General features: G+C 34.9%; 2 protein-coding genes, 1 long non-coding RNA gene and 1 pseudogene across 5 annotated transcripts; 1 reads left to right on the forward strand and 3 right to left on the reverse strand.

Annotated features, from left to right (window-relative positions):
• Positions 1-480: 480 nt before the first annotated feature.
• On the reverse strand, positions 481-1,923 carry LOC131005564 (uncharacterized). The gene is made up of 5 exons (XM_057932577.1): positions 1,751-1,923; positions 1,546-1,675; positions 1,149-1,460; positions 968-1,072; positions 481-843 (listed from the first exon to the last, which is right to left on the reverse strand). Exons 1-5 carry the CDS (start codon positions 1,921-1,923, stop codon positions 481-483), a joined length of 1,083 nt encoding a protein of 360 aa, XP_057788560.1.
• Positions 1,924-3,725: 1,802 nt separating this feature from the next.
• On the reverse strand, positions 3,726-5,246 carry LOC131005574 (uncharacterized). The gene has a single exon (XM_057932586.1). The coding sequence runs from the start codon at positions 5,244-5,246 to the stop codon at positions 3,726-3,728; it is 1,521 nt and encodes a 506-aa protein (XP_057788569.1).
• A 3,030-nt stretch (positions 5,247-8,276) lies between these two features.
• LOC131018138 (uncharacterized) lies at positions 8,277-9,097 on the reverse strand (annotated as a pseudogene).
• A 2,920-nt stretch (positions 9,098-12,017) lies between these two features.
• On the forward strand, positions 12,018-15,500 carry LOC131018147 (uncharacterized). Of its 3 annotated transcripts, none has more exons than XR_009100053.1 (4): positions 12,018-12,408; positions 12,520-12,667; positions 12,909-13,922; positions 15,254-15,500. It is a non-coding gene; the product is annotated as an uncharacterized LOC131018147 (long non-coding RNA). The 3 variants fall into 3 exon arrangements; XR_009100054.1 differs by lacking the exon at positions 15,254-15,500 and having other exon boundaries at positions 12,909-13,017; positions 13,854-14,110; XR_009100052.1 differs by lacking the exon at positions 15,254-15,500 and having other exon boundaries at positions 13,854-14,110.
• The last annotated feature ends 236 nt before the right edge of the window (positions 15,501-15,736 follow it).

Consider the following 15,736-nt stretch of genomic DNA (forward strand, 5'->3'; position numbering starts at 1 on the left):
TGTGGACTCAACGACCGAATTTTGGTCGTTGATCAACGACCGTTTAAAAACGGTCGTTGATCTTCTGAGATCATCAACGACCGAAATATAGTCGTTGATTCCAGATTTTCGGTCGTTGGTCAACGACCGTTATTAAAACGGTCGTTGTTCTTCCGAAAGCATTAACGACCGTTTTTAACTCGGTCGTTGTTTAAAGACCGAAATTTCGGTCGTTAGAGGTCGTTTTTCCTGTTTTTTTTAGTCAATTCGTAACGACCGTTTTTTTTTTAAATTTCGGTCGTTGTTTAATTTCGGTCGTTTTTTTGTTTTGTATTCCTGTTTTCAATTATATAGCAATCTATAAATTATTCAAAATCATGAAGATGAGCAAAGTAGAAAGACATCAAATATAACAAAGTAGCAAATCATAAAATATGTCAACAAGTTTAGAAATTCAGTATTCAAAGTATAGTATCTAACAAACGATAGTAAATAATATAATCAGAGGTCCGGGTGGGTCCCATCAGAGGCGTCGGAGGGGGACTGCGCATGATATCCTCGCATGAGGAGGGCGATCTGGGCTTGCATCTCCTGTATAGCCTTGCTCTGAGCCTCCTCGCTCGCTCTCCTGACCTCTAGCTCCCTCTGTGTGGAGCTCAGCTCCTCCCTCAATGTAATGAGCTCATCTCTCGAGGCAACAGGGAAAGGAAACTGGGAGGTGCTAGTGGAGTGCGTGCTCGACGACTCGCCGCTCTCAGTAATCGCCCTAGACATCATCATGCCTAATCCCATGATGCGCCCCCTCGAATCAAGAGCGACGACCTCTCGGAAGATGCGCTCTACATCTGCGGGCGTGACCTCTTCCTGTGTTTAGCGAAGCTCTGCCAATCGCCTCTCAACCTCCAACTACAATACAAAAATAGTTAGAATAGTTGTAAAATAAATTATTCGAACGAAGGAATTTAAAGATACTAAATTAACGTCATACCCCGTGCTGCGCAGGTCGTCCAGCGGTATACTGTCCATTCTTATAATGCATCCGTCGAAAAGTCGCCCAAGTAGCCTCGTCAAAAGAAATATTGCTCTCCCGAGCCTTACAAAACACATTAAAAATATAAGTAACAATTTAGTAATGCATCAAAATTTTAAATAAAACGTTGTAAAGTTACCAGATGCTCAGCATGATCTAAAGCACTGCGCGACCCTCCATGATGGATAGCCATCCCTGTACCCGGACCGCCTGGCTCTGAGCGGCGATTCCTGGACGCCTGAGCAGACCTTGCCTGAGTATCAGGCAAAGCCCAATAAGCCCTCCAAGCTGCCTCAATGTTAGGCTGAAGATAATCAATCTTCTTCTTATGTATCAACAGGACCTTCTTGCAATTGCTGATGTAATCCTTGTACGCCACTCGAGCTGACTTAACCCACGCTTTCTTAATAACATGCCTGGTATGTTGCGTTTTATCCCAACAAAATGCTTTCTATTTAAAGATATTGCAAATAAGAGAAAAATTAGTATTGTGATTGTTTGTTTAGAATATAAAAATTATAATGAGATGATCGTACCTCAAACTCATCAAAATAAAAATCCCTCATCCCCTCAGTCAAATTCTTCCAATTGGTGCCACTTTCATGTGGCATACCTTGAAAGCTATCAGTCGCCCTAGCCCGAATAGCTCCAGTCGACCTCAGGATACTTAAAGTGTTGAAATTAAATTTAGAATTAATGTACAAAACAATTTGAAGTTAACTGATACATTGTGAAACGTACCTACGAGTGAAATAAGCCCATGTCCGCCCATCACTAGCAACACGTTCCTCCTCCACATTAGGGTTTTCATCCTCTGGCGGCCTATTATCGAAAATAGGACCAGAACCGGATGGACCCGAACCAGATGGATTAGACCCGGATGGATTAGACCCGGATTGAGTAGAAGCATCCATCTATATCCAAATTTGAAGTAATTAGTATATTAGTTTATTATTTAACACATTAAATATATAAAATGTTCAAATATGTTTTATTTGAAGTCATTAATTACTCAATCTGATTCAGTGTTAGAAGACTCGGGGGATTGTAAAATAAGGTCTTCATCATCTTCATCATCATCATCATCATGATCTATGTCCACCTCGCCTCCATGTGGATGAACCATTGTTGAAATGTCATCTATATTCGTAAGAGATATTATGCCAACGACTTCCTCTTGAAAAGGCAAAGCCGTTGGAAGTTCAGTTGTGGAAACTTCAACAACTGGCCTTGCTTTCACTTTACAAGCAGCCAACCAATTGCTTCTGTTGTTATTTTTACTTGGATACAAGCAATAATAAACTTGTGCAGCTTGATTGGCGAGGATAAATGGTTCGTATTTGGAATAACGACGATTCTTGTGCACCGAAACCAGATTGAAGTCACGATCAATGTCGGTTCCAGTTGGAGTTTGAGGGTCAAACCACTCACATTTGAATAATGTGGTTGTTTTTATTGGTAGCCCAGGATACTCTAGGACAACAACCTCTAACAAACGACCATAGAAATCTAACTGGACACCGTTCAACACTGAACCCTTAACGCACAATCCACTATTATCAGTTGATTTCTTCGAGCCATAAGAAACCGTATGAAATTTGAATCCGTTGACAAAGAATCCTTGGTATGTAGTAACTCTGTGCAGAGGTCCCAATGACAAATGATGCAAAAATGAATTGACTAGCCCATTTGTTGGATTTGAAGCCTATTCAATGAAAGAAACTTATTAGTTAAAATCAATTATAGTATACTTTGACATAATACGTTGAGTTGAAGTTCATTGGATGAAAGAACTTACATATGCTTTGAACCATGTGGGAAATTCTTTCTCAAGTTTCTGTTGAAGTTCATTGGATGAAATATCATGAAATTTGGCCCGCATTTCATCCTCAAACAACCTATTGATTAATATATATCATATTTATTAAACAACCTATGTGTAGATTAATAAATTTAATAACATATGCTTTGTACATACCCTGTGTAGGTTTCTGTAACTTCTGTGCAATTGTTTAGCACGTACAAATGGGCGGCGTCGTGCTCTTTAGGTTCTAGAAATCTAGTTGTCATCTTTCCAAATGGTCTCCCAACATACTTGAAGACAGACAACATGTCAGGGATCACATCAACACCACTACCTTCAAAGTTTCGAGGTACATTCCGTTGCTTTGTCTTAACGTGATCTTCAAAGTAATAACAACAGAATGCTGTAGCCTCTTCCACAAGATAAACATTTGTAATTGATCCTTCAACTTTGGCTTTGTTTTTAACTGTTTTCTTCAACTTTCCCAAGTACCTCTCAAATGGATACATCCATCTATACTGTACAGGGCCTGCCATCATAGCCTCATCGGCCAAGTGTATTGGAAGATGCTCCATAGAGTCGAAGAAACTAGGAGGGAAGATTCTTTCCAACTTACAGAGAATGACATGAATATTTTTTTGCATCTGAAGAAGATTGTCAACTTGAATGTTTGGTGAAGTCAAATCTTTGAAAAAGAGACAAAGATCTGTAATTGTTTTCCACACATTGAATGGTAGAAGTTCTTTTAGTGCGACCGGCAATACTCGTTGCATCATCACGTGACAATCGTGACTCTTCATACCAAACATTTGAAGTGTACTCAAGTTGACACATCTACCCAACGAGGATACATAGCCATCAGAAAATCTAAGCCCTTCAATCCACTTAAGTAAGATTCTTTTCTCATCATTATCAAGCACATGCTTTAGGGTACTTTCCTGTTTGTTCATTGGCTTCTAACTCAGGTCTGCGACAAAACCTATTCAATTCTTCGCGAGATTTGGCCGTATCCTTTGTTTTGCCTTTAGTGTTCATAATGGTGTTGAACAAATTATCAAAGACGTTCTTTTCTATATGCATAACATCAAGATTATGACGTATAAGCAACGAACTCCAATATGGCAAATCCCAGAATATACTTTTTTTCCTCCAACCTGATTCATAAGTTCTTTGTCGTTTAGATATCCGTAATCGAGTCTCTTCAACTGTCAATTCTGTTACTTTTTTAATCCCCAATCCCTCAATCTCAGCCAACAACTGGTACCCATTTTTTGTTTGTGGAGGACCTTTTCTTACTTGAGCATTTTTTATAAACGCATTTTTGTTGCGTCGAAAAGGATGATCAGTGGGTAAGAACCTCCTATGACAGTCAAACCAGGATTGTTTACCACTCAAAGGTAATCGAAAAGAATCTGTATCATCACAACAACGTGGACATGCCAATCTACCAGCTGTACTCCAACCAGAAAGCATGGAATAAGCGGGAAAGTCACTAATTGTCCACAAAAGTGCAGCACGCATTTGGAAATTATTCTTCAATGATATGTCATACGTTTGGACACCCACTTCCCAAAGATGAGATAACTCAACAATCAACGGTTGAAGAAAAATATCAATCATATCCTTTGGATTGTGTGGCCCAGGGACGACAGCAGTGAGAAATATGTGTTGTTCTCTCATGCACATCCAAGGAGGAAGATTGTATGGAGTAAGTAGGATTGGCCATGAGGAATATTGCTTTCCAAAATTGTTGAATGGCGAGAATCCGTCAGTACAAAGCCCCAATCTCACATTTCTGACCTCAGCCGCAAAATCAGGAAATGTGTTGTCAAAATGTTTCCATGCAGGTGAGTCTGCAGGGTGTCTCATCACACCATCATTAACTGATGTAGCATGCCATCGCATATCAGCTGCTGTTGCTTTAGATGCATATAACCTTTGCAATCTTGGGGTGATGGGAAAGTAATGCATCTGACTGACTGCAACTAGGCGTCGTTGACGACTACCACTGGGACCAGAAGATTCTTTGTAACGTTTTGCATCGCAAAACTTACACTCGTTCAAGCTTTCATCATCCCCCCAAAAAAGCATACAATTATTACGACAACAATCAATCTTCTCAACTGGCAAACCCAGCCCACGAAGCAATTTCTTTGCACTGTAGAAATCTCCAGTCACCAAATTATTATCGGGAACTATTTCTTTAATCAACTCCAAAATCTGATCAAAACATCGCTCAGACATATTATTATCAGATTTTAAACTCATCAATCGAGCTACAAGAGATAATTGGGTATGGGTTTTACAGCCAGGCCACAACTCTCTATCAGCCGCCTTTAACATATCATACAAATGATGGGCTGTTGGGTTTGGAGATTCTTCAATTAAATCATCGACATTGTGAAATTGAGCTGTCGCTACATCCATCACCATCGTCTCATAACGATTGACTTCTCTATCTTCCTCAATGGTTACAATACGCCTAGCAACATCAGGGACTTGCACTAACGCTTCACCATGCATCGTCCATATATGGTATCTAGGGATAAAACCATTCTTTGCCAAGTGAACCCTAACAGTCATTGGAGTATCAAATTTTTTGTTCTTACATTTCGTGCATGGGCATTTGATCTTATTTCCAATCATTAAGTCCGGTCGAGAAAGTGCATAATGGATAAATACTTCCAATCCATCCATGAACTCTCCTGTTAGACTACCTTGAGCATATCGCCTATACATCCACCCTCTATCTAAACTCATGTTTATATTTCCTGCATTCATATATTATTAATGTTTTAATTAGTTCACACATTAGATATAAAATTAAGATGATGAATAAGAGTGGAAATTAAGATTAGAAATTAAGATTAAGATTAAGATAAGGATTAGGAATTAAGATTAAGATTATGAAATGAGATTAATATTTGGATTAGGAATTAAGATTAAGATTAGGATTATGAAAGGAGATTAAGATTTGGATTTGGAATTAAGATTAAGAGTATGATTAAGAAAGGAGATTAAGATTTGGATTAGAAATTAAGATTAAGAGTAGGATTAAGATTAAGATTAGAATTAGGAATCCGAATTAAGATTAAGATTATGAATAAAAGTAGACATTAAGAACTCAAATAAGGACGGAGATTAGGATTATAGAAGGATGACTAAAGATTACGATTAGGATTTCAAGAAGGATGATTGAAGATTGAAATTTCAACACAACAACAAAACCAAGGCGGTAGTCATTGCTACCGCCTCCGCCTCTCCCCCACCGGCGGCCCAAACTCCAATTAATCACAATCATACTTAATCGCCTCTCCCCCACCGGCGAAACTATCATGCTTAATTATAATTAAAACATGCTCAACGCAATTAATCATGTTAAATCATATATTTCGCCTCTCCCCCACCGGCGATAAAGCGAATTAAATAAATTTAAACATTATAAGTTCTTTAAATAGAAATTAAGCTTCCTAAGTTCTTTAAATAGAAATGAACCTAACTAAGTTCTTTAAATAGAAATGAACCTAACTAAGTTCTTTAAATAGAGATTAACCTAACTAAGTTCTTTAACTAAATCTAATATATATAAACCTAACTAAGTTATTTAAATAAATCTAATATTTACAAATAAACCTAACTAAGTTCTTTAAATAAATCTTATAAAATAAATTATCTTACTAAGTTCTTGTTCTTTAAACAAATCAAATACAAATGAACATATATAATTAACATATAATTTCACATTACATTCAAACTAAATTCACATTAATTCACATATACTATACCACACAACAACTAAATTTCACATTAATTCATACTAATATAATTAACATAAATTTGAAACATAGCCTACATTAATTCACATATAATTCATACTAAGTTCTATGTAAATTTCTCATTGATTCACATATAATTAACCTAAATTCATATATACTAACATACCAATATTAACCTAAATTCAAATTAATAGCCTACATTATATAAGTTACACGAACTAACCTACAATCTCTTATTCCGGCAACGGCAGGAGCTTTCCGGCGAGGGCAGGGGCGGTCCGGCGAGGGCAGGGGGCTGGGAATTAGAGTTAGGGTTAATAATTGATGAAATCTATAAAAAATAATTAATTAGGGTTAGGATGAATAATTAATTAACTTACCGGAGAGCAGCGGCGTCGGACGGAGAGCGGCGGCGGCGGCGTCGGCGTCGCGTCGGACGGAGAGGAGCAGCAACGGTCGCGTCGCGTCGCGTCGGACGGAGAGAAGCAGCAGCGGTCGCGTCGGACGGAGAGGAGCAGCAGCGGCGGCGTCGGTGGAGGTGGCCGTTCGATGGACGGAGGCGGCGATGTCGGGAACGGCGAAATCGGCGGAAGGAGGCGGAGAATCGGAGGAGGAAAGGGTGGAGAAGAAAATGGGGGAAAAATTAGAAAACCTAAGTTAAGTCTGCGAATTCAACGACCGATTTTCAAATAACGACCGTTTTTCGGTCGTTGCCAATTTTAATTATAATATTAATAATTTCGGTATACAACGACCGAAAAACGGTCGTTAAAAATAATTATTAATTATTTCTTTTTTTTAGTTCTAATATAAAGACCGAATTTCGGTCGTTAATATTAAATATATTTAAATAAATTAAAATACAACGACCGTTAAAAAACGGTCGTTAAATATTTCCGAAAACTTAAAAATATCAGAATTCAAATTAAGGTAACGACCGTTACAAACGGTCGTTAAATTAAAATTATATCAAAATTCAATAAAAAAATACCAACGACCGGAAAACGGTCGTAGATACGGTCGTTATAATTTAACGACCGTTTCATTCGGTCGTAGGAAATAAAAAAAATAAGATTTAAAATATTAAACAAAACGATCGTTAATATTAAAATTTCGGTCGTTACCCCCGCCTTTTTAAAGACCGAAAATTTCGGTCGTTAATTTCGGTCGTTGGAGCCGCTGTTTCTTGTAGTGACATACTCACAAACACAATCCATTATTTTTTTTTTGTAGGACCAAATTTAAAATATTATTATTAAACCTCAATGCGAATAATCCCTAGATTACTTGAAACTTTGGCAGAAAATTACTAAAAGCACTTCTCCTAAGTGATATTTAAATTCTACTCGTCAAGTCTATGATGCATATATTATTTATATAATTAATTCAAATCCAGTCAATCCAAATCTACATAGAAGTGGATCAAATAAAAATTTCTTCAAATAATATTTATTAATCAAACCAAATTATATGATATCATCATGTTCGGTAACTTATCTCAGTTGTTTCAAGCTTACTCTGATAAAACATACTGCAAATATTATGAACATGTGCTGATGCTTGGCTCGTTATGTAGTTAAGATAATTATGGGTACTTAAAAAGTAGGTATGAAAAATGTGTGAACAAAATTTGGCGAGTTTCCTCAACAAATATATATTGATGAACAATCACATGATGATGAGAGAATACAACCAATAAAACTCATGCAAACGCATATCCATAGTAAGCTAGTCTGTTGCTCCTCAATACATTATCTGATAAAACTTCAAAAGGAAAATAACATCTTACGCAGTGAAGGTAGCAATTAAATAAGGAATCATAAATAAAAAATAGCCCAACATCAATAATATTTCTTCTGCAAACGACTAGGTGAATGCGCGAAGTAGGACATCACATTATAAGAACTCATCAGAGAGCCCGAGTTCCTCGTTTGCATTGAGCCAGCATATCCATGTACACTTGACACTTGCTGATCTCGTCTCCATAGACATTCAAGCACTGCAAATGAAATACCAAGAACGACACAAGATATTAACAGACAAACTTGGGGAAATTAGTAGTACAGAAAGACACCAAAACAACAACGGCGGAGCAATTTTGGTCTAACTAAAACATAGTTGCAAGCTGATAGAGGAGGGAGATGGTAGTATGACTTACATCTTGGAATGCCTTAGAATGCACACTGCAAGCATCATCAGAATTGGGAGCAGCTTCAGAGGCAACATTTTCACATCGAATTGTGCGGGGTCCTACAACAGCATCCACAGCTCTGTGTGCAAGAGCAGATCCGGTGCCCCATCCAATTCCTACGGAAATGATTAAGCGAATTAAAATCAACACACAACATAAGCGAGTCATCCAGATCATATATAACGAGAACCCAAACCATATTCTACACACCATCAGCTATGGCTCCAAGCATGGTACCACCAAAGCTACCTTGAGCAGGAGCAGGAGCATTGGGAGCTGCAAACATGATACAGTAAAATCATCAACTATTAGTTAACTGGAAACTGAAATTGCTACCACACAGAACGAGCAACAACAAAGCATTTAAATAGACCAAAGATGACACAAGTTTAAGGAACTTACCTTTCTCCTAGGTAAGTGGTTAATATGATAGGCAATTACCTGGCTGAGATGGAGGACGTTTTGCAGGGCGAGGTGGAGGTGCTGAACGGGCAGATCTTCCTGCACAAATATAATTTATGCACATTACAAAATAATGATTAGTTTACATGACAAGTAGGCACAAGAACATGTTACGGGAACGAGTTAGTTTTCCCCACAAGAAGCAAAAATGATATTTGCACTGTCACGAGATAGTTAAGCTTGACACAAGTGACATCCAGAAAATGAGAAACAATAATTGTCTTAAAAATAACATAAACTAACCATTCAAACTAACAATACATCAGAAATTTATGAAAATAAGAAAGAAATTTTTTGGATATCTAATTCAAATACAACAGAGATATGAATCATATGTAGGAGGCAAATAAGATCTAATTGTGTCTCATTCGCACACTCCAGTAATCCACTAATCATGCAGGTAGCGCAACCTCATAAGACTAATTGAAATAGGATATATAATTTTTAGTTTTACTTTTAAGAAGAAGAAGAAAACTGAATTCATCTTATAATTGTAAGCTGCAATACACAACCTGGAAAATTTACTTCTGGCATTATTCAACCTTCTTTATTTGAATAATCCTGCAGAATCAATATTACTATCTGATTTTCACTTGGTATATTCGTTTTTCAACCTTACGCTTCAGTAATCAACAACAATCTTGCACACAGAGACCTTATATTTTATGATTAAATCTCTTAAATCTTACAACATCGATTCAATTCAATATGAAAACAATTACTCGTAACAACTACACACATGCATGTTGTGAATAGCTGACCGAATATATCAACCATGGGATCTAAAAAAATTCTACGAAGATCAACTAAGAAAATAGGTTCCTCCAAACTCAAAACACAAAGAGAATCATGCAGAATATTGCTAGTTTGATTGTATAAGATCACATTACGAACAAGTCTTTTCATTTCCATAAAAAAACAGAAATGAAACAAACCGCAAACCGATCGAGAATCACATTACTAATTGTGCCAACGAATGGAATGAAAACTCACCGCCGGAGCTACGACGCGGCATGATTTTCGTTTTTGTAGGATATATGGTTTACACTTTTCTAGGGTAGAGAGTCGAGTGAGAGAGCGAGAATGCAATATATTTGTTTGAGAGGAGAGAATGCAATTTATTCAAGTGCTATTTCTTGCGGAATCGGCAAACCACTATTATTAGTATGAGTATATTGTTGATTAGGGATCTCCGTTTAATTATTCTTTTAGCACCACGTGCCAAATTCTTAATGGTCAACTCTAGCGAATAGACCGAGTTTCAAGATTCCGACTCTTTCTATGGACTTTGAGCATATCAAATTAAATCCCATCCAAAAAATAGGGTAGTGCTATTCATACATATACTATGAGTCTATGTATAAACATAACCCATGTTTGATATTGGTCAATACATTGTATTAGCATATTTATCCATCGTTATGTCTCAGTTTGGTATTCTAATCCATTTTGCGGACGGCCCGGTAAAATTCTTAGGCCCTAACTTATTAATGCGGTTTAACCCCGCTTATGAATACCTCGCCCCCCCTTCGATAATTAAACCAGCTCTGTATTGCTTAATCGGTTAATCCTATTGTCGTATTTGCCCTCATTTTTTTGACTTTCTCCCAACTTTCACGTATTGGTTTATCCTCATATATACACGTAGGGCATCCACAAGGATACGCTGGTCATTTATTAAATAATAAGAGGGCAAATTTGTCAATTTGTCATATAATCTACTGTAATCGTGACTTTATTACTGTGAACCAAACTAGAATGTTTTATGACTACATAATATATCAAACGCCAATACAGGATATTAATCTCATTGCAATCCAGATTAATTTGCCAGATTTAATCTATATTGGCTAATCCAATACAAGAAACCAACAACCCCTAATTATTTATGAGGATAAACCTAATTTACCCCTAGCCGAAGATTGGCTGTTTTCATCTAGAATTGTAGATTTGCCACCAACAACCCCTAATTATTTAAGATTAGTTATTTTCTTCTAAAATTGTACCTAATTATCTTTTCCTAGTAATCAAATCCATCTATTCTTTTTAATAGCTAGCAAAACCAGTGTTCTAAAATTATTTATAGAATAAATGTTTAATTCCATTTTTATTAATTCTCAACTATGTATGAATATATTTTCATACTTATTCCAAATATAAAAAAATTAATGATTCATTATATATTTATTTTTAAAATAATGAATCACTAAATGTTAAAAATATTTGTTAATATTGATCCATGATATTTTTTTAATAAAAACGAAAATAATGAATGTTTTAACTTATTTTTAGTAATGGATGTAAGTATTTGTTGATAATAAATAAAGTTATTTGTTGATAACAAAAAATGAAAATATTTAATAATAATTTTCCATTATATATTTCTTTAAAAAAATGAAAATATTTGTTTCTTATCATGCGTTTTTAGATGAAGATTATTTAATCTTTAGAAGTGATCATTATATATAATAAAATATTGAAAAGTCAATGGCTCAATTTCTATTCCACTTGATTTGATAAGTTTTTTGCAAGTCATTGCAATCGTATCAATGGTAATCAATGGCTCGAATCGTAAGCACGCATCCATTAGAAGAATAATTAATAAAATATAAATGAATAAAAAATATTAGAAGAATATTTGATAAAATAAATCTATATATTATATAAAGAACCAATTTAACAGCATCTAATTTACCGTTATTTTTCTAACGGAATATTCTTAATATTTAACGGTAGTTTTATATGAAACCACATTTTATAGCAGTTACTATCTCTCTCACACGATGAACAACAGTTTTCTCTCTCTCTTGGACACGGTTATCTCAGCATACCGATTTTTTCTTTCTATCTCTCTCAGACTCTCACACGCTTCAATACCAATTTTATCTCTTTCTTTCTCTTTCTCACGGTTACAATAGAGCAACGATTATTACTCAAAAATCAATTTGCTCTCCATCCATTTATGCATCAGTATGCAGTTGTTTGCCAATTGAAGCATATTTAATAATGGGAGAAGAAGTATAGATAAAGAGTACGAGCCCAGATCTGAGAGCGACAATATGGATGATGCATTTGGGAATTATTAAGATGACAAACCACTGAGGAAGAAGAGATCTATCAGAGCGGCCCTTACAATATTTGGTCTATTTTGCAGGTCATTGATAAGGTACCTTTCGATTCATAGTCTTGCCATCTCTGTATTCCCGTAGCATAGCCTCTCATCTCTCCAATTTCGAAATCGCGATGGCCACATATGAAATTAACCCTTATCTTATAGTTGATAGGGGTTGTCCCAAATTTTAAGCCAAATGTCAACCAATCAGTTGGTTGTTTCCAGCAAATAAATGAGGGGAAAGTTCGAACTCAAGAGATGACAAGAGATGGAGAAATTTTGAGGCGTGAAGTTTCTCAAGAAATTGAAAGTGGTAATTACGTTCTGCCTCTTGTCTCTTTTATTTACATTTACGAGATCGGTGTATCCATGTGAACTCAATTGTTTCAAATGCTAAAAAGTAAGACGTGGGATGTCATATTTCCAACTAATGTGATTCTTTATATTGTTGCTCACACGAATAATTATTTCTTTAATAGGAGCCTAAATGCAGAACTTTCATCTTTCATTCTTTCTGCTGTTGACTATATTGAAGACAATCTCTATTATTTCAGTGATGTTTATGTCGGAATCCCTGATGTTGGGAGGTTAATAATGGACAAACTTCTGAGGCTTTTGACATTTCCGTTGATTCTCCCATCATTTAGGAATGAAGCAATCAAAGTACATACTCACCATTTCTATTTGTTTGCCTATTTTATGTGTGTGTTTTAATTTTCTACACTTCTGGAAATTGTAACGAGCTCTTTATATTTGGTTAATTAATGGTTTTATGGGTCTGTATAAATCTTTTTGTGACTATCTGAGTCGTATACATTCAGGAACCAAGTTTTGGGGTTGTCTTTTCTTTATATTTACTTTGTTGCATTTTGTGCATAGTCAAAATCAAAGATCTGGCAAACATTGTTGTTGCTGCTCTTCTATGTTATCCAGACGTTTTTCCTGAGAGTTCTGAAGCTAAGCTCAATGGTAATCTGTTGAGCCATGCTTCCTTGGATGTACCAACCCACGATAAAGATGCAAACAATCAAAATGTCAAATCTGATACTGAAAATCATCTACTGCACAGTGCCTTCAATCATAACTATGGCAGCATGAGATTTGATGACTTTGTCCCATATCTATTTATGCTTCTACAAGTTTTACAAGTCTTGGTTTCATTACCAATTCATGTGGATTATATTTTGGCTACTAGGATTGAGAAACATGTCTAGAATAATTTTTGGAATAATACATGTATTTTAGAATAGATGAGTATATATTATGATGTTATTGGGATATGGTTAAAATATGGACGTGGTTAAAATACGATGAAGGCTAAACTACTATTTTCTTTAAGTTTTGATCGTTTGCATTGTTACCAACTAATCTTTCTAAAATCAAATTATAAAGATATCAATTGTTTTACGGTTTGCATATTTTTTTTCTTCCAATTGTTATTAGTGTTGTTATTCATATGATCAATATGATATTGTGCCTCTTTTGGTATGTTATTCTAGATTGGGCTGTAAAGCTATAATTAACAAAGTTGTGGAGCAAGATAAAGAGGCAGAGCGAATGCGGTAGAGGTCAGTTGTCTTCGGCAATAACCGCCCAAAAGATAGAGATTTTTTAAAAAAGAAATATTGATTCGGTGGTGAAGCGGAATTTTGGAGAGACACCTTTTCCGACACTAGGTAAAAAAACTCTACTGTGATAAATCTTTATTAAAGAAGTCATATGAATTTAGTCCTCTAGCTATATTTTGTTTTTTTTCTTTTTCTTTGTGCATATAATTTTTTTTCGATGACTACCGATTTAAAATATTTTAATATATATTTGATCGTGGATTTTGTTGTCTACTTTTGTATTTCAATTACTTTAGTTGATGGTAGTTTACAATTGATTTTAATGATTTATTTGATAATCTTGCTGAGATGTAATAATGCTTCTTGTGATTCACTTGAATATATTTTAGATAATCTTAGTGTTAAATGCTTCTTCTTGCGATTTATTTTAATTAGTTAACTGTTGATGTACAAACTTTCAGAAAATAAAAGAGTTTGCTGATATATAAATGTTTCTTTCTGTAATTTATTTAATTAGTTGATACCTATAATTTATACGTAGAAATAATTTGCAATAATTTTTAAGGTTTGTCTTGCTATCATGAATCGGATTCGCTTGAATATTATTTTTGTTAATCGAATGTGTTTGGAATGTCATGTTTTTATTAGTTTTTTTAGAGACACGATTGAGGATGTATGCTGCTTTTGAGTCTAGAAGCTCTGTGTATGTATCTATTTCATGTATATATTTACTCTCCAAAATTTACAGAACTTATCAACATTTGTATATGTATATATCTATTTTTTAATATAAAACATTTGGTCACCCTTTTCGATTCAGGTGCTTTTTTCGGCTAATTCAAATTCTTTCCTTTTTCTCTATTTTCTCGAAGGGTGCGTTCTCTTTGGTTGTAAATTTATCATGGAAAAATGAAGGATAAACAAAATTTAACCCTTTAAATCCTTCATTTCTTTTTCCACAATTCCTACTTGACCCTTACTCATTCCTCATTTACACTACAAATGAGGAATAATATTATCACACCATTTTTGGAGGGATAATATTATCCCTCATTTGTAGTGTAAATGAGGAATGTGTAAGGGTCAAGTAGGAAATGTGGGTAAAGAAAATGAATGATTTAAATAGTGAAATATAGTGAAATTTTGTTTATCCCTCATTTTCTCATGATAAATTTATAACCAAAGAGAACGCACCCTAATAGAAAACTTTTTTCTAACAACCTATATTTAATTTTGTAACCACAAGTATTTTATTCTTATTTTTACTAAGCTTCTCATACACTTTCATCTTTTCTCTTTATTTTGCTTCTTTTCTTATTAATGTTTACTAGCATGAAGGACACGAAGTTGAAGAAGAGGGAATGAAAGAGCAATGCGAAAAAGACAATGTGCATTACTAGAAAATAGTTAGAGAATCTTCTATGTATTTCGTAATTTTTAAATCTTTGCAAGTCCACATTTTGGACGCGTGGAAAACTGTTGACATTTTTTCTGTATCTCTAATGAGAAATAGATTAAATATAAGAACATTTGAGTAGATTTAATTAGTGGAAATACTTTAAATATACTTTATTCTAATCAGTTCATTAGTTGGGTTATTGAACTCAAGAATAGTTGTTGGGTCTAGAAAATCTAAAAATGAAAAAAATAGACAAACACATGAGTTTATGGCTATAAAGACCTTTTTGATTTTATGCGTGATGATTAGAGAAGGTTGTATCGCATGCTATGTTTGATTTATTTGTATATGATATTTGTAGATTTTATTTACGGAGTGTTTATTTTGATGGATAAATTTTTCATTAGAATAGGAT

This window comes from Salvia miltiorrhiza, chromosome 1 (genome assembly GCF_028751815.1).
Source record: "Salvia miltiorrhiza cultivar Shanhuang (shh) chromosome 1, IMPLAD_Smil_shh, whole genome shotgun sequence".
Lineage (NCBI taxonomy): Eukaryota > Viridiplantae > Streptophyta > Magnoliopsida > Lamiales > Lamiaceae > Salvia > Salvia miltiorrhiza.